The sequence below is a fragment of the Betta splendens genome, chromosome 21 (assembly GCF_900634795.4).
Source record: "Betta splendens chromosome 21, fBetSpl5.4, whole genome shotgun sequence".
Taxonomy (NCBI): domain Eukaryota; kingdom Metazoa; phylum Chordata; class Actinopteri; order Anabantiformes; family Osphronemidae; genus Betta; species Betta splendens.
In genome coordinates, this window is record NC_040899.1 from 1,335,322 (window position 1) to 1,358,913 (window position 23,592).

The following is a 23,592-nucleotide window of genomic DNA, read 5'->3' on the forward strand; positions in this document are numbered from 1 at the left end:
CGTTGTGTAAATACCACCAATCGCCTGTGTGTGACACGATGATATGAATAGCAGCTGATCCAGACATCACAATCATCACCATCATCATCAACATCATCAGTCTCTAGACTCTAAACATCTCAATTGTAGCAATAGGTGTTGGGTGACATGGTTTTGTTCCCATCGCTGAGTGTTTAATTTGGAGTTTAAGGCTGTATCAGGGTTTGGATGATAAACAATGTCAGTAAATGGAGACAGAAGCTGCTCTGTGTTTACTGCGTGTCAGAGCAGCAGTGGAGCTGAGTCAGCTGATGACAGAACCCGGCTGCATCAGCAGGTTTATCACAAGTGCCAACACACGTTAGGGTCGGGACCCGGCATCATACACAAGCGTAACCATTAATGGGCTAAATGCTGCAACTAAGAACACTCAAGATGAACACCAATACAAACAACTAAATAAAAATGAGACCATGTGAAAAAGAAACGTAAATGTCAAACAACAAGGAAAAAAACCTGGTGACCTGGTGCTACGTGTTTGTAGCAGAGGAGGTCAAGTCAAAGCTTGTCCGCTCTGGTTTTAGCCTCTGCATTATATATTTTATTGCTATTGTGCTGTATTGTTTATCAGTGTTTTTATGCATTTTCTAATTTCTTCCTCTCATTATTACTATTATTATTGCTTTTAAGGCGGGGAATCTGTGAAGCACTTTGTGCTGCATTTTTATTAAAGAAAGGTGCTGCATAAATGAAGACTGGTGGATTGGTGGACAGGCAGCTAACAGGCACAGCAGGTCAGCTGGACCAGCAGAGTGTACATGGTGCTCAGCAGAACCGGAACCAATGGTGCACCTTCATCTGAACACACAATGTTGTTCGTCTCTCCGGCTACAGGAGTCCTGGTGGTTGTCTGATGAGGTCCAGGAGACACTGAGGCTTCGGGGACACTTCCTGTTTCTGCCACTGCAGCTGCAGGTCCTAACAGTATGCAGTTGTGACCATGGTAACGCTGTAGATTGAAGAAGATGCACCGTTATCACCTTTGATCTTAGTGTGTGGGTCCTCGCGTAAACGGAAAAATTCTCTGTTGTTTTACTCTACAATGATGTTTAATCTTTATTTAGTTATAGTTGACTTAATGAAAGTGAGTTTAGCAAAACAGACAAAAGTAAACCACAGCAGTTCGGCTCCAGTTCCCAGAAGAAGGGAAAAAAGTGATTGTTAGTGATTGTCTGAATCAGCTGGACGACATTTGCATCCTGTGTTTTGGGGTCAGACTCTGCTGACGCCTCAGCCACACACAGCACAACCACCGTTAAATACAGGAAGCAGCTGCGTCTCTTCCTCCTTTGTGTCACAGAAGCCTCGATCAGTCGGGGTCCGGGGTCCAGACACGGTGAGTAGCTTGAGGCTCTTTCTTACATCCCCGGGCGTCTCTGCTGGTCACTTCTGCTCTGGTCGCATCAACTCAGTATCAGAGACGCTTCTGTTGTGAGGCAGGAAGCTGAGCCGAGGTTTGAATGTGGAACAGATCTATGTTCAGGAACACAAACAGGCCGTGGTTCATGATGATGCGGTTTAATAATCAGTTACTTTAACTTTGCTTCAGTTAAAGGCTCTGCAAAACAACAAACCTTTATGTGACTTCATGTGAGAATCAGATGCAGCAGTCACACAACCTCTCTCATAAAAAGCTTTAAGCTGCAGTTGTTTTAGATCAGATTTTGGTGTACGTGTTCAAACACTCTGAGGGACTGTTATTCTCATTATTCGAACTGTGTTTGGCTGTTTGAGTAAAAAAAAATTTCGTACTTGCACAAGTGCAGCTGTTTTGCGTCATCGGCATCTTGGCAGATGTCATGTTGCTCCACATGAAGTGGCCAAACGGGGGGCATTTGCCCACGTTTCCGCGGCTGTTTGCTCCCCGTTGCTTCAGGAGGTGACTGCGAAGCCTGTCTGTGCAGATGGGAAGCTGCAGGGACCTGCACTCGGCTCTTTGCAGATCCAGGTTCATCAGCTGGTGCGTGGAGTCACCTGTGGACAACAGCCAGGCAGCTCCTGGTGAGAAGCAGTGCACAGAATAAAGCCCCTCTCATGGCTTCAGTTGATGCTCATTGGAAACCTTGTTCTCTTTAGAAACCTGTCCACGGGGGTTTCCTCAGCCGCCTGGTTCCAGTTCAGTCCCACTTCTCCTTCTGTCACCACCAGAAACTAACCCTCAACGGGTCCAATCACAGAAAACACATCTCAAAGCCTGCCCACGCTCCAGCTCCGCTTTGCTCCACACTGAGCCAGCCGCCGGCCCCAGTGATGACAGACGGGAAGACTGCGGCGGCTGCAGCTGTGAGGATCCATCTTCTCTGCTTCCCGGTCAGAAGAACCTCCACCTTCCCAGGTCCAGCCCGGTCATGTCCAGGCGGCCCCGACCCGTCTCCTGGCACGGAGCAGGGACAGATGCAGCCAAACCAGCGAGGTACCTGCACATACTGTATGAAACACTGGGAAAGTGTTTATACAGATTCTGTTGTTTTGATGAGATCAACTGTGACATGAAACAGACCAGTGGACTTTCCCTGTGACGCTGAAGAAACAGGAAGTGAGACAGAAAGCTGAGCAGCTACTAATAAAACCATTTCATTTAAACGGTCTTAAAATAATCTCTGCGCAATCAGAGAGATAAAAATACAACCAAAAATGCATCCTGTGAGTCAGGAAGCTTCTCACTGATGCAATCAAAGCAGCCGAGCAGATGAAGCCAGTCACTGTCTGCGTCTCACATGTGTTACTGTACGCTTCTTTACTCAGCTTAAACCTGCACATTGCTATGGTTTTAGCCACCAGGGGCTGGGAATCAATCTGCAGCAGCACATTTGTTTCACACTTGACGTTTTGTCTTTTAGTTTGGACTTGTCTGCTGCTCGAGCTTCACCGTCTCAGGACCTACATGGCAGCTTGACAGCAGGCAGTTTGGAGGAGCTGGGACCCGGACCGAGCCCCTGCCTCCGGTCCCCCCCCACCCCCGCAGACAAGAAGCCGCGCGCCCTCTCATCCAATCTGAACGACCTGCTGAACTCTCTGCTGCACCTTCCCTTCAGTGGGCTGCAGGCGCGGACCCAGGAGCACAGAGGCCGAGGCCCGTGCAGCCGGGAGGGCTGCCGCTCAGCAGGTGGGAAAAAAAAGCAGAGCCAGGCTCACAGGCGTGGGCTCCTGTAACCCAGTCACTTTAGAGTAGAGTGGCAGCATCTCCTACAGCAGCATGCAGGACAAAAATACGGCATGGTTTTAAATTGTGCCTGTTTCATCAGACGTGTCAGCGCACAGCAGCGCAGATGTCTTCAGGACCAGCTGGGAGCTGGATGAGGTGCGTGAGGTCAAACGCGCTGACTAATGCTGGGGAATGCTGAGGTCAGCAGTTTGTGTCGCTGTGACTGTGCGTGTGCAGGAAAACGCCCACTTCATCGTGGTGGACATGGTGCTGGAGGTGCTGGAAGGTGTGAAGTGGAGTCTGACTCCCAGCACAGACCACGTCCTGCAGCAGCTCCCACAACGCTGCACAGCCAGCGCCAGCACACGTCCACACGCGGAGCCGGAAGGAGGCGGCGAAGCCGAGCGTCCGCTCAAAACCTGCTCCGTCCTCTCCACTGACAGCGGCTTTGAAGGTAAAGGTAACATTGGTTCCACCTTTCCACCATGAACCTGGGAACCTCAGTCGGTTCGAATCCAGGACCCGTGTTTTAGAGGCCAAGGTCTGAAGCGACTCCTAACTCTCTCACCGTGTGTTTCAGACTGTGCAGGAGACGCTCTGACGCAAAAAGCCGCTGTCACAGAGTAAGACAGCGTCACGGCTGCGTCTTGGAACTCCTACATTGGCTGTAATTTGCAAGTCAAGCTGTGGTTTCCCTCAGTGCAGAGTCGCTGGCCCAGCAGCTGGTGGAGCAGTTCAGGAGAAGCTGGCTTCCGTCCCGTGGGCCTCGCCGTGCACGGCTGAGCCTGCGTAGCTCCCTGCAGGAGGTGAGGAGCCGCCGCGCTGCCGCCGCGCTGCCGCCGCGCTGCTGCTGCCGCTGCGCTGCCGCTGCGCTGCCGCTGCCGCCGCGCCGCGCTGCCGCCGCGCTGCCGCTGCCGCTGCCGCTACGGCCGCGCTGCCGCTGCTGCTGCCGCTGCGCTGCCGCTGCCGCTACGGCCGCGCTGCCGCTGCTGCTGCCGCTGCGCTGCCGCCGCGCTGCTGCTGCCGCTGCTGCTGCCGCTGCGCTGCCGCTGCCGCTGCCGCTGCCGCTGCCGCTACGGCCGCGCTGCCGCTGCCGCCCACCTCCACTCACTGGTCCGGTCTGTGCTCCGCAGCTGCCCGGTTCTGACAGTGCGGCGCTGAGCAGCGGCAGCCTGAAGGAGGAGATCAGACTAAGGACCAGGATGCGAGGGTCCCTGAACTGGGCGCCCCCTCGCTTCCAGATCATCTTCACCGTTCCGCCCGCTCTCAGGTGAGACAGCGAAAGCAGCTGCAGCGCGTCCAACCGTTTAAAACAGACCCAGGACAGACGCTGACTTCTCTTTCACCAGACGAAGTGACGCGGTGGCGCTGCAAAACTTCCTGTGTGCAGGCTGTGGGACTAGGCTGGAGCCCAGTAAGCACCCATGGTCCACCCAGCACCAGCGGGGTTGGCGTGGCCACTAGGGGGCGCTCGCTTCCCTTCGTCTTTTTTGTTGTAACATTAACTAAAAACTGTGTCACATCCAGGAGGAAGACGCTTATTAAGGTCCTTTCTCTTCTGTTGCAGAGCACATCAAGAAACTGCAGTACTGCGAGTACCTTGGCAGGTACAGTACGTGTTCACTTAGAAAAGGCTGCATCCGGATGCTTTGACCTTTAACCGTGATCTACTGGTGACGCAGGTATTTCTGTGACTGCTGCCACAGCGGCGCCGAGGCGCTGATTCCTGCCCGGGTTCTGTCCAGCTGGGATTTTGGCAGGTAATGAAAAACAGGATCTTCTTCCTGTAACTGCTGATTATGTTGAATAACTAAATCACAGGTGATGGTTCCAAAGAAACAAAGTAAACAGCTGTGAGTAAAGGTCACTAACCTTTAGGTTCCCCTCACACAACACTCCATTACTGTGGCTGGCACCGCATGAGCTCCACCTGTGAAATAATTCTCTAACGGACTCCACGTCCACTACGTCCACTAATACTCTTGACTGAAGTGGTCGAGGTTCTGGTTCTGTCTGACCCAGGTACCCTGTGAGTGACTTCTCCAGGCAGCTGCTGGACTCGGTTTGGTACCAGCCTCTGTTCGACCTGACCTGTGTGGGTAAGACGCTCCGAGTGAAGGAGCTCGACAAGTTCAGGGTGACTCCATCGTTCTCAGTGAATTCTCCTCATTCCTTTAAGTTCTGAACGGGTCCATCACTTTCTGACCTTTGTGTCCTCCAGGAGCTGCAGGATCAGCTGTTGTGCATCAGGAAGCTGCTGAAGGCGTGCAGGCTGTCAGACAGGTACAGGCACTGCCCTGGTGCATTCGCTGCTTCCTGCTGACGTGTGTTTAACCCAGGGTTGTGCCTCAGCGTACAGAGGCAGTGCGAGCAGCTTCCCGCTCACCTGATGGAGCGGCCGCACCTCTTCTCCATGGACGACCTGCTGAGGGTGAAGAGGGGTCAGCTGGTGGCGCAGGCCAGAGCGGTGCTGCACGCTGCCATCAGCCATGTGGAGAGCTGCAAGGTGAGTGAGGAGCCTCAACCAGCAGAATCCCCTCAGCATTTCTCCACCAACGCCCACTAACATTCCCGAGTCCTTGCTCACAGCTGTGTCTGGCCCGAGGCTTCATCTGCGAGTTCTGCAGAGACAGAGACGTCATCTTTGCTTTTCAGATGGACGTCTGTAGGCGCTGCCCAGGTGAGCCCACACCCACACACGTGAGTTCTCAGCAGCTGCGGCGTTGCCTTGTTGTGGCCACAGAACACAAACTATATTTGTGTTTTTTATTTTTTACAGCGTGTAAAACCTGTTTTCATAAAGAGTGTTTTGCGGGAAATACGTGTCCGAAATGTGCCAGGATCCAGTCACGGAAGAAATGTCCGGATGAGTCCAGGAAGTGACAACTGACCCACCAACAATCTGAAGCATTTCATGAGTCTGTGCTTTATATGAACTGGAAATGATTCAAAGAAGCTCTTCGGTTTAACGAGAAATGTTTCTGGACTGTGAACACAGAACCAGAACCTCTGAGGTTCCTCTCAGACAGTGCTTCCCAGGCCCAGGGCTTCAACCAGTACAGCGCGTGAGAGTCAGGGAGTGCAGGTCCTTCAGGTAGAGATGGGTCAAAGGTATTAGCAGCAAAGAGGATGATGATGATGATGATGATGATGATGAGGCGCTCTGACATAAGTGCTGAGTCACAGGAAATGTGTATAAAGCATTTTAACAAAAACACTGTAAGATGAGAAACTCTGGCACCAGTGACTCGTTCTGGTTCATGGTGTCATGACAGGAAAGAGGTTTCCACTCCCTGTATCTAACAAGATGAAATTCAGGTTAATGCTGCAGGGACTCGTTTGAGGAAGGTTATCTCACCTGCTCCTAAACAACAACACTGGACCACATGGGCCATTAGCTCCTGCTAATCACTGCACAGAGCAGCCTCTCAGGTGACCCAGCAATCAGAGGTGTGAAGAAAAACAAGCTCCAGCCGCTGCACAGCGACCTGATGCAACCGTTACCCAAAACTTGTGCAACTTTAGCATTAGTTTGGCCACAGCTCAGTCTAATAACCTAGAAAATGAATTCCAAGTAGTGATGCTTTAGTAAGTTCCTTAGTGAGCAACCTCTCTGAAAGAGGAGGACCATCACTTCTAGATCAAACTTCTCAGCAAACAGTACCTGTCATGCTCAAAATTCGCCAGTCAGGGGAGGTTTGTCCAATGACCAGACAGAAACCTGTGCCTGTTCAGCAGGTCGCTGGAAATGAACCACAGGGGGTTCAGAAAGGACCACAAGGACAAGTGGAGGAGATGTGCGTAAAAAATGGAAGGTAGATGGGACCGAAGAGGTCACAGCGGACAGTGAGATTCACTTACGAAGCTGTAGGCCAGCCAACATACCAACCCTGGGCCTCTTTTATTACACACACCTGTACCAGTCGCTCAGAACTGTGTTCCATTCCCACACTCAGATCAATCCCCATTCTATGGTTATAACTGGTACACTGTCGTGAACTAAGCTACTGGAATACGTGAATTATCAGGAGACAATCATTTTGAATGGAGAAGAGTCTTGGAGGCTTGGAAATAGAGGCTTGGAAAGAGGGACGTAAAAAGAGTGTATTATTTGTATTCACTGTTCACTGTTACAGCATCTCTTCTGAGTTGTGGGTTTTCCCACTAGCCAGCAGAGGGTGCATATGTGCAGTTGTAGTAGAGTGTAGGCTTCGGGAGGAAGAATCCTTTCTATTCGGTGAATAAAGCACATGAAACGTGTTTACTCCTTATTACAGCACACTGTATGCCCTCTGAACTTAGAGGAGCAACCTGTGTTCATGCAAATTTCCACATTAAAGGACTTTCACCTCAGCAACAGCTATACCTACTTTCTAATAACATACATGCTTCCACATTCTTTACAGTCACCACATCAAAAGGTTCTATACAAATCCACAACAAAGACGGAACGCAGAGAAAGAAAAATGTGATTATCCAATAACTTCAACACTAACATAATCAACAAAAAATTTAAAAAATGCACCAATGTGAACTAGCAGGGTTAAAGTGACAGGGTGAGGGTTAGATCAGAAGTGTAATCAGAAGATGTGCATGTCATTACTGCAGACGTGAGTCTGCGTGAGCACAAGGAATCCAGGCACAAGACAAGATGTTTCAAGGAGGAGTGCAAAGAGAGTCAGTGAGAGATTAACCGGCAGCGAACGAGGCAGAAGGCAAATCAGACAGACGAGGTTATGGGGCGCCGAATGTAAAAGGAGCACCTATTACATGTTTTCTCACATTTAGTTAAATGTGCAAAAGTCTAAATGTTAAATGTTAAATGTTAAATGTTAAATGTTAATGTTAAATGTAAATGTTAAATGTAAATGTTAAATGTAAATGTTAAATGTTAAATGTTAAATGTTAAATGTAAATGTTAAATGTTGGCCGAGTGTAAACTGAATATTCATGAATGGGCAAGTAGACTCCATCCCTACCCTCAAACAGCGCTGGTCTCAGATCAGAGACGCGAACTCAATCACCTCAAACAGTGCGCGCAAACCCCGCCCACATCTGATCTGGAAACTTTTGTTTTTAGCCTGGACGTAACTTCGGCTAGCTAGTAAAGTTAGCCAACTAATTCTCCATCGGCGCCACAGAAATATTCTTTTTAAACCTACTTGACTCCTCATTAATGGTGTTTATGACAGAACGGCAGTTTGAAGCAGAGCCTCAGCCCGCACACCTGCCGTTACAGCCCGTTCAATCTCCCCCAACGGGAGCTGGCGGCCATGATGGCTTCGACTTCAGGCTTCTCTCCAGTATTTTCGTGCACCGATCCAGAGTCAGGTGTGGGCGGAGCTATGCGTACTGTTTGAGGTGTTTGAGTCTGTGCCACTGATCTAGGATCGTAGGGGGTGGAGTCTACTTGTCTACTTAAATATTAAGTTCGATCATTTAACATTTACGTTTAACATTTAACATTTACATTTAACATTTAACAATCAAATGCCTTTTTCAGGTCAATAAATATATATATAAATATCAGGTCAGTAATGGCCAGTGATGTTTGAACTCTAGTATTCACCATAGCCAGTTGCCATATTGCCTGCATTCAGCATTCTTGACCATCACCTGTTTCACCTGCTCTTGCTCTGAATTTAGACCTTTATCTGATTTCTGAGTCCATGCTGTGCATTTGGGTTCGTAGCCTTGCCAAACCTGACACCTTAGCCCTAAGACCACATCTTAACCATCAAACCTTTCGAAAAATGTCCTCACGCTGTCAAAATGTCCCCACGTTTATAGGAAAATGTGTTTTTTGCTTTTCACCTTGATACAAGTACAAGTACACACACACACGCACACACACACACACACACACACACACACACACACACACACACACACACACACACACACACACACACACACACACACACACTGTGTCTGGAGTCAGGAAGGAGGGACAGCATCTGAAGCAGGTGGAGGAGGGAGGGACGGCAGCAGGCACATAAATCAGTGTTTGTCGCAGCCTCAGCTCTGGACCTGATGATGGAGGCCCAGGTCGCAGCCCAGTTCTGCTTCCCACATCTGCTCAACATCTCCTGCAGGAAGCCGGTGTCCAGGTCCAGACTGGTGCTGCTGAACATCCTGGTGTCGTCTGTGTCTCTGCTCACTGTGACTCTCAACCTGCTCGTCATCGTCTCAGTCTCTCGCTTCAGGCACAGCTCAAGCTCCAACTTTGCTCTGAACTCATGGGCTTGTTGTGTGTGTTGCTAACAGCATCTCCCTCCTTCCTGCAGGCAGCTCCACACTCCCACCAACGTCCTGCTGCTGTCTCTGGCCGTCTCGGACTTCCTGGTGGGCCTCGTTCTGCTGCCGGGTGAAATCTTCCGTAAAACGTCCTGCTGGTTTCTTGGTGATCTCATGTGTTCTCTGTATAAATTTGTAGCCTCTCTCACGATCTCTGCCTCAATAGGAGACTTGATTCTCATCTCGGCCGAGCGCTACGTGGCTATTTGTGACCCTCTGCGTTATCCCACCAGAGTCACCGTACCGAGGGTCCGATCATGTGTTCTCCTGTGCTGGTTCTGCTCTGTTCTCTACAGCTGTGTCTTTGTGAAGTCCGGTGTGACTGAACCGGACGGAGACAACTCCTGCTACGGCGAATGTGCCATAATTGTTGATTTTGTTACAGGTTCTGTTGACATAGTTGTGAGCTTCATTCTTCCAGTCTCCGCCATCGTGGTTCTGTACATGCGAGTGTTCGTGGTGGCCGTGTCTCAGGCCCGGTCCATGCGCTCTCTCGTCAGAGCCGCCACTCTGCATGGATCCGTTTGTGTGACTGCGAAGAGGTCGGAGCTGAAGGCGGCCAGGACTCTGGGGGTTCTGGTTCTGGTCTTCCTCATATGCTTCTGTCCATACTACTGTGTGTCTCTGGCAGGCGGCGCTGTTCTCAACGCTTCCTATGTGATCTACCTGTTCTACCTGAACTCCTGTCTGAATCCGGTGATCTACACCTTGTTCTACCCATGGTTCAGACGAGCCGTTAAACTCATCGTGACGTGTAGGATTCTGCAGCCGGGAGCTGTGGGGTGACTGGACCACAACCTGCTCGTTACTGGTGTTTGGCAGCATGAAACGTGTGAAACGTGGCTGTGCTCCCAGTGCAGCCTCGTCTTGTTTTATTCGATGTCTGCATCCTTTGCCTATGAAATAATCATAGATGATGTTAAAACATATAAAGAAAACACTGAAGATAAATATTATTCATACCTGGATTCACAAGAACGACTACTATCAACAATCAGCAACACACTGAACTGGTCGAATGTATGAAATGTGCAGTGACATTTTGCTGAGTCTGTGTTTAGACGTGTGACATTTGTGATCGTGTTAGTTGAATCTTATGCGGCACTAATAAACACAATTACAATATCAATACATGATGTGTATAATTAATAAGGATAAACAAATCAGGTCCTTTACTGTAGAGTAACTGACACAACCTTGAACTTGTCTTTTGTAATCGGGTCACAGTCTAAGGACAGTTTAGAACTGTGTGACACACAATGCGAGCCAGAGCCACAATAAGACATATTCGACAATATCTACGTCCATCTACCGCCACTAGACTTCAAGCTACAGTGCAAATAAAAAGCAGACACCCAGTAGATTCCAACAATATGCTCCAAATATTAGACATCTGATCCGAACACTGCGTCAACAGGAACCAGGTCACTGAGTGAAAGTTGTAAAATATCTCTTACATTTGCTGTTTTAGAAAACATTGTTTACTGGTGAGCTAAAGCTAGCTGCTACTAGCCTGTATGCTAGCCCGCATGCTAGCCTGCATGCTAGCCCGCACGCTAGCTGCTATACCACCACAGTCAGGTTCTGGTGGGCCGGCGTTGCTGTCAATCTTATTTCCTTGGCTATAGTGATAGTCTGTTGGTTTTAAACCAGTTCTTGCTGGTTGGAGGCCGCGCTAATCAATGCTCCTAAGAAAGAAGTGGAACAACTGTAAACATCTTGTAAAACCTTTGCCTGTGTGGGATTAATACAGAACAACCGTGCATCAGTAGAGATGCTGTGGTTTAGAGGAGGCTGGTAAAACTAGAAAGGGTTGATGTAAGAAGAGGAGGAGGATGATGAAGGTGTGATGTGTGGAGTGAAGGAGGGGCATCAGTGTCCACCAGAGGCAGATGCGTCACAGATAAATGTGACAGAGCTGTGGTCAGACGCTGCTCAGAGCAGCTCTCCTCACATCCAGGTGATGGAGCTACACTCTGGATCTGAGCTCTGTTTCCCACAGCTGCTCAACTCCTCCTGCACTAAACCAGTGGTCTCCTGGTCCGAACTGGTCTTTCTACGCTGTCTGCTGTCGTCTGTGTCTGTCCTCACTGTGACTCTCAACCTGCTCGTCATCGTCTCCGTCTCCCACTTCAGGTAGCGTTTTATTCTCATTCATCCTTTGCGTATGGAAAGTTGTTGCTGTGTTTAATGCTTCAGCAGCTTTGCTGCTCTTCCTCCAGGCAGCTCCACACTCCCACCAACCTCCTGCTCCTCTCTCTGGCCGTCTCTGACTTCCTGGTGGGCTTCGTGTTCCTTCCCGGGGAGGTCCTCAGGAAGTCAACCTGCTGGCTCCTCGGTGACCTCATGTGTTCCCTGTTTAAGTTCACAGCTACTGTGTGTGTCGCTGCCTCGATTGGTAACATGGTTCTGATCTCAGCTGATCGCTTCGCAGCCATCTGTGACCCTCTGCATTATCACAGCAGAGTCACAGTGGGAAAAGTGAGACTCTGCATCTTCCTCTGTTGGTTTTGTCTGACTCTCTATAACATTTTGTTTATTAAAGACGATCTGCTTCAGACACAGAAGTCTAACTGCCGTGGACAATGTGTGTTTAAGGTTGAATTCACTCCAGTGATCGTTGACCTTATTGTGGGTTTTATTCTTCCAGTCTCCGCCATCATGGTTCTGTACATGCGAGTGTTCGTGGTGGCCGTGTCTCAGGCCCGGTCCATGCGCTCTCACGTCACAGCCGTCACTCTGCACAGATCAGTGACGGTACTTGCTAAGAAATCGGAGCTGAAGGCGGCCAGGACTCTGGGGGTTCTGGTTGTAGTCTTTCTGTTTTGTTTCTGTCCGTATTACTGTGTCACTCTTACAGGAGAGAATTTGCTCCACTCTTCATACGGAGTCTTTGTATTATCAGTCTTCTGTTTGAACTCCTGTGTGAACCCTGTGATCTACGCTCTGTTCTACCCCTGGTTCAGACGAGCTGTTAAACTCATCGTGACTCTGCAGATTCTGCAGCCTGGCTCCCGTGAGGCCAACGTGCTGTGGAGAGGCCGTGGGTGAGAGGACGCTCTATGGACACAAGCAGCTGTCGAAATGAAGTCAGATCCTCTGTTTTCACTTTCTCCATGTTTCACTATCCAGTTTGTCTTTGTTCAGGCATATTCCAAACATGTAGCAACACATTGATGAACACTGCTAATAGCCAATCATTCACTGGCTGCTACAGGTTCCTGATTCGTACGGACTGACCACTTCAAGAAACAGTTAACCTGTTTCTGCTGTACAGAGACCAGGTTAAATTGTTCGGCCACCGCAGGTCACGTGTACATGTACTAAACAAGATCAGTAACATGGGCTCTGCTACGTCTGATCCTGTTTAACATAAAACCTGCATACAGTATGTACATGTACGTTTCACCTCATCTGTGGGTTTTGCATTCAGTTCCCACATGTCCATGATTCTTGAACACAGGAGACTAATATTCATGAACATCTGGTGGCACAGCAAGAATCCACTGTCATGACAGTTTCTCTTCCTGTTGATGTTCACTTGGAGCTGGATCAGCACAGTTCTTTCATTGAACGTGAATGGCTGACCTGCAAGGACAGACATTGTGATCATGGATGTGGCAACGATAGGTCGACAAAAGCCAGGAGTGAAGAAACAAATAGTCCAATTTATTCAGGAGAAGAACACAATCATGGACAGGCACTTGCAAACCAAACCGTGAAATTCAATCTTCAGTACCAGTAAACCTGGGTGGCATGTACCACCCTGCACAGGTGAGGCCAGTTGAGGGGAACAACAGTAAAACAGATATTACTTCATGCCTCTGTCATAACAAACTTCTCAGTAAGTAAATACTTACTGTAACATAAATTCGATATGAAAGTCACAATAAATATTCAAATCAAAGTCCCTGTCGGGTGTGAAGCTTTCTCTCTGCAGTCCACCCTCCGGTTGGTAGCTCCCAGCCCTCACTAGCAGAGAGGCTCAGATTAGGCCCGCCTCTTCTGTCATCAATCCACTTTCATTCACTCTCCTTCGGGTTTTAGGTTGTTAGTTCCTGTCATCATTTCCATTGCCATGCGTCTTCCCAGCTGCATCCTACTTGACCATGTTTTCGACCTGTGCCTCTCGTCTGCCTGTAACGGTCAGGCGGCTTAATATGGCGGACCCACACGAATGGCACTTGAGACAGTACGTTTACAGGCTTTAATCACAGGTCCAGAAATTCAGATACGGTAGTCAGATAAATGGGTGATCAGATCAGGCGATACAGATAGTGTTCAGGCAGAATCAGAGTTCAGGCAAGGTTCGATTCAGGATTCAGCAACAGGTTTGATCTAAGGGTAATGCTGGAAAGTGATGATAACATGCGATAATCTGGCAGAGGAATGAGGTGAGTACTGGAGACTAAATACAAGACAGATTGTCAATTGATTGCAGCTGTGTGAGTCATGTGACCGTATGTGAAGCTCAGGCTAAACCTGGAGCTGTTGTGAGTCTCCTCCCAACCTCAGAGGGCGGCACTGAGCAGCTGTTTCCTTCCGGGAACATCATTAACTGGAGGACTATTTAAGTGGAGGATGGAGACTCCTCCAGTTGTCAGTGTGTTATGGTGGACTCTCGGTTTGCATCTGGCTTCCTGTATGACGGTTGGTTTTTTTGTTTAGTTTGGATCGTGAACAGCCCTGTTACTCCTAATTTGGCTACTCAGTGCAGCGACCTATTGTGTCCTGGTTTTGTTTGGTAGTTGCTTCTGTTTTGTAATATTCCTCTGTCTAGTTTGTTTGATCCTGCTTCGCAGTGCGCCTCAGTTTAGTTTATGAACATTTTTCCTACTCTGTAGTGACCCTTTGTTTTGTATAGTATAATAAATATATCGTTTTGTATTCTGCCATCCTCGCCTGTTACTGCTTTTGGGTTCCGTTTTGTCTGGTCTTGGGTGTTTGTAACAGGAGCGGCAGTTACCGGAAGAGCACAAAATAAAACAGGAAAAAGAACCAGACAAACACGAGAGTGTGACAGAACCCCCTTCCCCAGGGCGAATAGCCAGGCGCCTAAACTGCGCAGCGCACAGAGGACTGGAGGAGGGTCGCAACCAACAAGCAGGAGCATAAGGGAAGAAAAACATGAGTCCCCATTAAACTCTACATGGCCCCGGGAGGTCTGGGTGAATGCGATGGAAGTCCTTAATGAGCGTGTCAACCAATATGTCTTTGAGAAAAAAACCCATGAGCGCTCCTCCGGACCGAAGCCCTCCCAATCGTCCAGGTACTGTTGCCCCCAACCTCTGTACCTGCAGTCAAGAATTTCCTGGACCGTGTACACCGAACCTCCATCAACGATGTGTGGAGGAGGAGGGAGTGAAGTGGGCGGAACCAAGGGGCTCGTACGAAATGGCTTGAGGCGGCTGATGTGGAAGGTTGGATGGACGTGCAGGGATCTAGGCAGGGAGAGCCTGACAGATACGGGATTCATCACTTTTGTGGCAGCAAATGGCCCAATGAATTTCTGTGCCAACTTACGTGACTGAACCTTTAGATGGAGGTCTTTGGTGGATAGCCAGGCTTTATCCCCCACCTCGTAGGCCAGGAGAGCACCGCCGATCTGCCACCTCCTTGTACTTCACCAAGTGCGGCGACAGCGCTGCATCAGGGCGTGAGCAGAGGGTACACAAATCTCCCTTTCCAGCGAAAGAAATAGATGAGGCTGGAATCCGTAAGCACACTGAAAAGGGGTAAGACCAGTAAATGCACACTCTCTGCTCGCGTTCAAATCTTTATCAGTGCGCTCAGGTTTCTAGCGATCGCGCTGAAATCCTCCTTGCTCTCGGTTCTTGCTCGCTCTCAATTCGTCTCACGCGTGCTCTCGCTTCTACGACCCGAGACAATCCTATCAAAACTCACTAGCCAATAGGAGGCCAGGGCTGCTGACCAATGACATGACACTTACTTTTCCCATGTGGAAGAGAAGCAAAGTCACTTTAGAACAAGTATTTCAGAGTCTGTGTATTAAAAACAAAGTCAAAGTCAACTTTATTGTCAATTTCTACAATATGTTTTGATTTCGATCTATAGAGAATTAAAATTACGTTACTCTCAGACCCTCTGCATAAAACAGAAACAGAACAGAACACAGAACAGACTCGACCACAAATCCAAGTCCCCGTCCCCCCAAAAAACAAGAAAGAAAGTGAACTAGTACATTGTATGATGCAATGATGCGTTCATTCTATTTTTCATAAAAGGTGACCTGTTTTTGCATCATCTAATTTTGCCTTGGTACAGAGAAAATAAATAAATTCATCCGAGGTCAGGTGGCTGTCTTTAGACTTATTGATGTTTGGCAGACAAATATAGCTACATTATAATATATTTTGTTAAAATAAACCTGTCACCCTGTAAAGTGTAGGTCAAGCCCAGGCATCAGCACCAGGGTTAGAGCGCTAAACTGATTTAACTAGTCAGACTGAAAAGTGATCAGCTGCTACTGCAGATCATCGGGTGCGGTGGATCAGGACAGAAACCAGCTGAAGTCAACGGCAACAACGGCAGATTCTCTGTGCAGATCGTCAACTGATTTGTTTATTTCTCCGCGTTTCGTCTCACCGCTTTCTGCGGCTAGTTTTAGGAATCAAATGAAACGTTTGTTTGACATCTGTCTGGAGAAACAAGTCCCCTTGGACTTTGCTCAGCTCAGAAAATACGCTGTATTTCCCAGTTAACTCCAAATATCACTAATCTCCCCTTCACCTTCCACCTTCATTGAAACAATGAATCGGTTTCCTCCAGTGTAATAAACAGGGGCTGCGTGAGGCCCTGTGCTCCGATGAAGTTAAACAGTTTTGCTAAACAGGTTTAAACATATCAAAAATCACAGCTTTACTGATGGTCTGATTTCTCTTTTTTTCTCCATTGTGCTCAAACTGACGTAAGAGCTGGATGGACAAACATACATTGTATTAAAAAATAAAAAACATTTTAAACCGTAAACACTTTGTATCCAATTGCGTTAAGATAGCTTAATCGATTACCACAGTTAGCGATGTAATTAAATACAAAATAGCTCAACGATATTTATAATTTCCATGATAAGTGACGTTGCTGCTTTTAATTAGAGTTTTAACCAAAATACTATCACCGTGTTCCTTTTACGTTCTCATTGCTTCTCTTCCGCATGGGAAAAGTAATTGTCATATCATTGGACAGCAGCCCTGGCCTCCTATTGGCTAGTGAGTTTTGATAGGATTGTCTCGGGTCGTAGAAGCGAGAGCATGCGTGAGACGAATTGAGAGCGAGCAGCAAGAACCGAGAGCGAGGAGAAGGATTTGAGTGCGAGCGCTGGAAATCTGAGAGCGTGGTAAAAGATTTGAACGCGAGCAGAGTGAATCTGAGCGTGAGCGGAGACATTTTTAAAGTGAAGGAAAGGTTTTGAGAGCAAGCATGACAAAATCTTAACATTAAACGCAAATGAACACAACAGCCAAAGCTGGTTGACAGTAAAGAAATGTTATTTAGAAGAAGCAAAGCACAAAGCACTGAACAACCTAAACACGACTAGATGAAAGCAAATGTAGATGAATCAACCTCAATGGAAACAGAATTCAAATAATTATAATCTATGACACTAAACAGGGAAAGACTGAAAACAAAACAGAATTCAAATAGTTTGTGACATTCACAAACAGATGTGACATGTTCACTGAAGCCTGATGATATGATTGATGTACTGGAGGCCAAGAACATAATTAAAGAGGGGGTTTTATCCACATAAATACCAACATGTACCTGAAAGAGGAGGTTCGGGTTGCAGTAACCCTCCACACAGGCAGGTGGCAGCAGGGTGGGCACACAGCGGAGGACGGACGATGAGTCCAGGAGCTGTACAACATGGTGATAATGCCTTTATAGGGTGATACTAGCAGCAGAAGAATGAACTCGTTCATGTCACTGAGTTACAATTACTTCTACATTCACAATTTACCAGCAGCCAGTTGGGCTGAAGGACCCACTTTGAAGCCAGAGTAACAGCACAACACAACACAACTCGACGAGCATCCGGTGAAGTTACAGAAGAAGTTAGTGAGGGTGAGAGGGGACAGAACAAAATAAATGCTAGAACAGACTGTCAAGCTAGTAAACAATGCCTCCAAAGAAGCAGGACACAATTAGAGAAGCTACATGAAAACCGGAGTGAATAACAAAGGCACAGAGTGGAGAATGATGATGATGATGATGAGGAGGAGGAGGAGGAGGCAGAGGAGGAGGAGGAGGAGGAATGACCAGAGGGAGCTGAGCAGGGATGAAGCTCACAGATACTGTAAAAACCCTTCATTACAGAGCTGTGGTCAGACGCTGCTCAGAGCAGCTCTCCTCACATCCAGGTGATGGAGCTACACTCTGGATCTGAGCTCTGTTTCCCACAGCTGCTCAACTCCTCCTGCACTAAACCAGTGGTCTCCTGGTCCGAACTGGTCTTTCTACGCTGTCTGCTGTCGTCTGTGTCTGTCCTCACTGTGACTCTCAACCTGCTCGTCATCGTCTCCGTCTCCCACTTCAGGTAGCGTTTTATTCTCATTCATCCTTTGCGTATGGAAAGTTGTTGCTGTGTTTAATGCTTCAGCAGCTTTGCTGCTCTTCCTCCAGGCAGCTCCACACTCCCACCAACCTCCTGCTCCTCTCTCTGGCCGTCTCTGACTTCCTGGTGGGCTTTGTGTTCCTTCCCGGGGAGGTCCTCAGGAAGTCAACCTGCTGGCTCCTCGGTGACCTCATGTGTTCCCTGTTTAAGTTCACAGCTACTATCTGTGTCGCTGCCTCGACTGGTAACATGGTTCTGATCTCAGCTGATCGCTTCGCAGCCATCTGTGACCCTCTGCATTATCACAGCAGAGTCACAGTGGGAAAAGTGAGACTCTGCATCTTCCTCTGTTGGCTCTGTTGTACTCTCTATAACATTTTGTTTATTAAAGACGATCTGCTTCAGACACAGAAGTCTAACTGCCGTGGACAATGTGTGTTTAAGGTTGAATTCACTCCAGTGATCGTTGACCTTATTGTGGGTTTTATTCTCCCAGTCTCCGCCATCGTGGTTCTGTACATGCGAGTGTTCGTGGTGGCCGTGTCTCAGGCCCGGTCCATGCGCTCTCACGTCACAGCCGTCACTCTGCACAGATCAGTGACGGTACTTGCTAAGAAATCGGAGCTGAAGGCGGCCAGGACTCTGGGGGTTCTGGTTGTAGTCTTTCTGTTTTGTTTCTGTCCGTATTACTGTGTCACTCTTACAGGAGAGAATTTGCTCCACTCTTCATACGGAGTCTTTGTATTATCAGTCTTCTGTTTGAACTCCTGTGTGAACCCTGTGATCTACGCTCTGTTCTACCCCTGGTTCAGACGAGCTGTTAAACTCATCGTGACTCTGCAGATTCTGCAGCCTGGCTCCCGTGAGGCCAACGTGCTGTGGAGAGGCCGTGGGTGAGAGGACGCTCTATGGACACAAGCAGCTGTCGAAATGAAGTCAGATCCTCTGTTTTCACTTTCTCCATGTTTCACTATCCAGTTTGTCTTTGTTCAGGCATATTCCAAACATGTAGCAACACATTGATGAACACTGCTAATAGCCAATCATTCACTGGCTGCTACAGGTTCCTGATTCGTACGGACTGACCACTTCAAGAAACAGTTAACCTGTTTCTGCTGTACAGAGACCAGGTTGAATTGTTCGGCCACCGCAGGTCACGTGTACATGTACTAAACAAGATCAGTAACATGGGCTCTGCTACGTCTGATCGTGTTTAACATAAAACCTGCATACAGTATGTACATGTACGTTTCACCTCATCTGTGGGTTTTGCATTCAGTTCCCACATGTCCATGATTCTTGAACACAGGAGACTAATATTCATGAACATCTGGTGGCACAGCAAGAATCCACTGTCATGACAGTTTCTCTTCCTGTTGATGTTCACTTGGAGCTGGATCAGCACAGTTCTTTCATTGAACGTGAATGGCTGACCTGCAAGGACAGACATTGTGATCATGGATGTGGCAACGATAGGTCGACAAAAGCCAGGAGTGAAGAAACAAATAGTCCAATTTATTCAGGAGAAGAACACAATCATGGACAGGCACTTGCAAACCAAACCGTGAAATTCAATCTTCAGTACCAGTAAACCTGGGTGGCATGTACCACCCTGCACAGGTGAGGCCAGTTGAGGGGAACAACAGTAAAACAGATATTACTTCATGCCTCTGTCATAACAAACTTCTCAGTAAGTAAATACTTACTGTAACATAAATTCGATATGAAAGTCACAATAAATATTCAAATCAAAGTCCCTGTCGGGTGTGAAGCTTTCTCTCTGCAGTCCACCCTCCGGTTGGTAGCTCCCAGCCCTCACTAGCAGAGAGGCTCAGATTAGGCCCGCCTCTTCTGTCATCAATCCACTTTCATTCACTCTCCTTCGGGTTTTAGGTTGTTAGTTCCTGTCATCATTTCCATTGCCATGCGTCTTCCCAGCTGCATCCTACTTGACCATGTTTTCGACCTGTGCCTCTCGTCTGCCTGTAACGGTCAGGCGGCTTAATATGGCGGACCCACACGAATGGCACTTGAGACAGTACGTTTACAGGCTTTAATCACAGGTCCAGAAATTCAGATACGGTAGTCAGATAAATGGGTGATCAGATCAGGCGATACAGATAGTGTTCAGGCAGAATCAGAGTTCAGGCAAGGTTCGATTCAGGATTCAGCAACAGGTTTGATCTAAGGGTAATGCTGGAAAGTGATGATAACATGCGATAATCTGGCAGAGGAATGAGGTGAGTACTGGAGACTAAATACAAGACAGATTGTCAATTGATTGCAGCTGTGTGAGTCATGTGACCGTATGTGAAGCTCAGGCTAAACCTGGAGCTGTTGTGAGTCTCCTCCCAACCTCAGAGGGCGGCACTGAGCAGCTGTTTCCTTCCGGGAACATCATTAACTGGAGGACTATTTAAGTGGAGGATGGAGACTCCTCCAGTTGTCAGTGTGTTATGGTGGACTCTCGGTTTGCATCTGGCTTCCTGTATGACGGTTGGTTTTTTTGTTTAGTTTGGATCGTGAACAGCCCTGTTACTCCTAATTTGGCTACTCAGTGCAGCGACCTATTGTGTCCTGGTTTTGTTTGGTAGTTGCTTCTGTTTTGTAATATTCCTCTGTCTAGTTTGTTTGATCCTGCTTCGCAGTGCGCCTCAGTTTAGTTTATGAACATTTTTCCTACTCTGTAGTGACCCTTTGTTTTGTATAGTATAATAAATATATCGTTTTGTATTCTGCCATCCTCGCCTGTTACTGCTTTTGGGTTCCGTTTTGTCTGGTCTTGGGTGTTTGTAACAGGAGCGGCAGTTACCGGAAGAGCACAAAATAAAACAGGAAAAAGAACCAGACAAACACGAGAGTGTGACAGAACCCCTTTCCCCAGGGCGAATAGCCAGGCGCCTAAACTGCGCAGCGCACAGAGGACTGGAGGAGGGTCGCAACCAACAAGCAGGAGCATAAGGGAAGAAAAACATGAGTCCCCATTAAACTCTACATGGCCCCGGGAGGTCTGGGTGAATGCGATGGAAGTCCTTAATGAGCGTGTCAACCAATATGTCTTTGAGAAAAAAACCCATGAGCGCTCCTCCGGACCGAAGCCCTCCCAATCGTCCAGGTACTGTTGCCCCCAACCTCTGTACCTGCAGTCAAGAATTTCCTGGACCGTGTACACCGAACCTCCATCAACGATGTGTGGAGGAGGAGGGAGTGAAGTGGGCGGAACCAAGGGGCTCGTACGAAATGGCTTGAGGCGGCTGATGTGGAAGGTTGGATGGACGTGCAGGGATCTAGGCAGGGAGAGCCTGACAGATACGGGATTCATCACTTTTGTGGCAGCAAATGGCCCAATGAATTTCTGTGCCAACTTACGTGACTGAACCTTTAGATGGAGGTCTTTGGTGGATAGCCAGGCTTTATCCCCCACCTCGTAGGCCAGGAGAGCACCGCCGATCTGCCACCTCCTTGTACTTCACCAAGTGCGGCGACAGCGCTGCATCAGGGCGTGAGCAGAGGGTACACAAATCTCCCTTTCCAGCGAAAGAAATAGATGAGGCTGGAATCCGTAAGCACACTGAAAAGGGGTAAGACCAGTAAATGCACACTCTCTGCTCGCGTTCAAATCTTTATCAGTGCGCTCAGGTTTCTAGCGATCGCGCTGAAATCCTCCTTGCTCTCGGTTCTTGCTCGCTCTCAATTCGTCTCACGCGTGCTCTCGCTTCTACGACCCGAGACAATCCTATCAAAACTCACTAGCCAATAGGAGGCCAGGGCTGCTGACCAATGACATGACACTTACTTTTCCCATGTGGAAGAGAAGCAAAGTCACTTTAGAACAAGTATTTCAGAGTCTGTGTATTAAAAACAAAGTCAAAGTCAACTTTATTGTCAATTTCTACAATATGTTTTGATTTCGATCTATAGAGAATTAAAATTACGTTACTCTCAGACCCTCTGCATAAAACAGAAACAGAACAGAACACAGAACAGACTCGACCACAAATCCAAGTCCCCGTCCCCCCAAAAAACAAGAAAGAAAGTGAACTAGTACATTGTATGATGCAATGATGCGTTCATTCTATTTTTCATAAAAGGTGACCTGTTTTTGCATCATCTAATTTTGCCTTGGTACAGAGAAAATAAATAAATTCATCCGAGGTCAGGTGGCTGTCTTTAGACTTATTGATGTTTGGCAGACAAATATAGCTACATTATAATATATTTTGTTAAAATAAACCTGTCACCCTGTAAAGTGTAGGTCAAGCCCAGGCATCAGCACCAGGGTTAGAGCGCTAAACTGATTTAACTAGTCAGACTGAAAAGTGATCAGCTGCTACTGCAGATCATCGGGTGCGGTGGATCAGGACAGAAACCAGCTGAAGTCAACGGCAACAACGGCAGATTCTCTGTGCAGATCGTCAACTGATTTGTTTATTTCTCCGCGTTTCGTCTCACCGCTTTCTGCGGCTAGTTTTAGGAATCAAATGAAACGTTTGTTTGACATCTGTCTGGAGAAACAAGTCCCCTTGGACTTTGCTCAGCTCAGAAAATACGCTGTATTTCCCAGTTAACTCCAAATATCACTAATCTCCCCTTCACCTTCCACCTTCATTGAAACAATGAATCGGTTTCCTCCAGTGTAATAAACAGGGGCTGCGTGAGGCCCTGTGCTCCGATGAAGTTAAACAGTTTTGCTAAACAGGTTTAAACATATCAAAAATCACAGCTTTACTGATGGTCTGATTTCTCTTTTTTTCTCCATTGTGCTCAAACTGACGTAAGAGCTGGATGGACAAACATACATTGTATTAAAAAATAAAAAACATTTTAAACCGTAAACACTTTGTATCCAATTGCGTTAAGATAGCTTAATCGATTACCACAGTTAGCGATGTAATTAAATACAAAATAGCTCAACGATATTTATAATTTCCATGATAAGTGACGTTGCTGCTTTTAATTAGAGTTTTAACCAAAATACTATCACCGTGTTCCTTTTACGTTCTCATTGCTTCTCTTCCGCATGGGAAAAGTAATTGTCATATCATTGGACAGCAGCCCTGGCCTCCTATTGGCTAGTGAGTTTTGATAGGATTGTCTCGGGTCGTAGAAGCGAGAGCATGCGTGAGACGAATTGAGAGCGAGCAGCAAGAACCGAGAGCGAGGAGAAGGATTTGAGTGCGAGCGCTGGAAATCTGAGAGCGTGGTAAAAGATTTGAACGCGAGCAGAGTGAATCTGAGCGTGAGCGGAGACATTTTTAAAGTGAAGGAAAGGTTTTGAGAGCAAGCATGACAAAATCTTAACATTAAACGCAAATGAACACAACAGCCAAAGCTGGTTGACAGTAAAGAAATGTTATTTAGAAGAAGCAAAGCACAAAGCACTGAACAACCTAAACACGACTAGATGAAAGCAAATGTAGATGAATCAACCTCAATGGAAACAGAATTCAAATAATTATAATCTATGACACTAAACAGGGAAAGACTGAAAACAAAACAGAATTCAAATAGTTTGTGACATTCACAAACAGATGTG

The 23,592-nt window shown here is 47.6% G+C and overlaps 4 protein-coding genes across 6 annotated transcripts; all 4 read left to right on the top strand.

The window, feature by feature from the left end:
- Positions 1 to 1,267: 1,267 nt before the first annotated feature.
- Positions 1,268 to 7,537, top strand: rubcnl (rubicon like autophagy enhancer). The gene is made up of 17 exons (XM_029135923.3): positions 1,268 to 1,375; positions 1,944 to 2,040; positions 2,116 to 2,452; positions 2,880 to 3,145; positions 3,285 to 3,340; positions 3,422 to 3,638; positions 3,765 to 3,807; positions 3,885 to 3,990; positions 4,318 to 4,454; positions 4,534 to 4,598; positions 4,752 to 4,791; positions 4,867 to 4,944; positions 5,207 to 5,321; positions 5,406 to 5,467; positions 5,537 to 5,690; positions 5,774 to 5,864; positions 5,964 to 7,537. Exons 2-17 carry the CDS (start codon positions 1,944 to 1,946, stop codon positions 6,065 to 6,067), a joined length of 1,968 nt encoding a protein of 655 aa, XP_028991756.1. The 5' UTR covers positions 1,268 to 1,375; the 3' UTR covers positions 6,068 to 7,537.
- Positions 7,538 to 7,676: 139 nt separating this feature from the next.
- Positions 7,677 to 10,604, top strand: LOC114846817 (trace amine-associated receptor 13c-like). 3 transcript variants are annotated; one of them, XM_055504883.1, is made up of 3 exons: positions 7,677 to 8,515; positions 9,472 to 10,023; positions 10,113 to 10,233. In XM_055504883.1, exons 1-3 carry the CDS (start codon positions 8,361 to 8,363, stop codon positions 10,219 to 10,221), a joined length of 816 nt encoding a protein of 271 aa, XP_055360858.1. In that variant the 5' UTR covers positions 7,677 to 8,360; the 3' UTR covers positions 10,222 to 10,233. The 3 variants fall into 3 exon arrangements, with proteins under 3 accessions (XP_055360858.1, XP_055360857.1, XP_028991760.1); XM_055504882.1 differs by having other exon boundaries at positions 9,472 to 10,604; XM_029135927.2 differs by having other exon boundaries at positions 8,374 to 9,390; positions 9,472 to 10,604.
- Positions 10,605 to 11,283: 679 nt separating this feature from the next.
- On the top strand, positions 11,284 to 12,532 carry LOC114846946 (trace amine-associated receptor 1-like). Its single transcript, XM_029136226.3, has 2 exons — positions 11,284 to 11,617; positions 11,704 to 12,532. Exons 1-2 carry the CDS (start codon positions 11,331 to 11,333, stop codon positions 12,530 to 12,532), a joined length of 1,116 nt encoding a protein of 371 aa, XP_028992059.2. The 5' UTR covers positions 11,284 to 11,330.
- Positions 12,533 to 17,806: 5,274 nt separating this feature from the next.
- On the top strand, positions 17,807 to 19,858 carry LOC114846947 (trace amine-associated receptor 13c-like). The gene is made up of 2 exons (XM_029136227.3): positions 17,807 to 18,038; positions 18,125 to 19,858. Exons 1-2 carry the CDS (start codon positions 17,866 to 17,868, stop codon positions 18,951 to 18,953), a joined length of 1,002 nt encoding a protein of 333 aa, XP_028992060.1. The 5' UTR covers positions 17,807 to 17,865; the 3' UTR covers positions 18,954 to 19,858.
- The last annotated feature ends 3,734 nt before the right edge of the window (positions 19,859 to 23,592 follow it).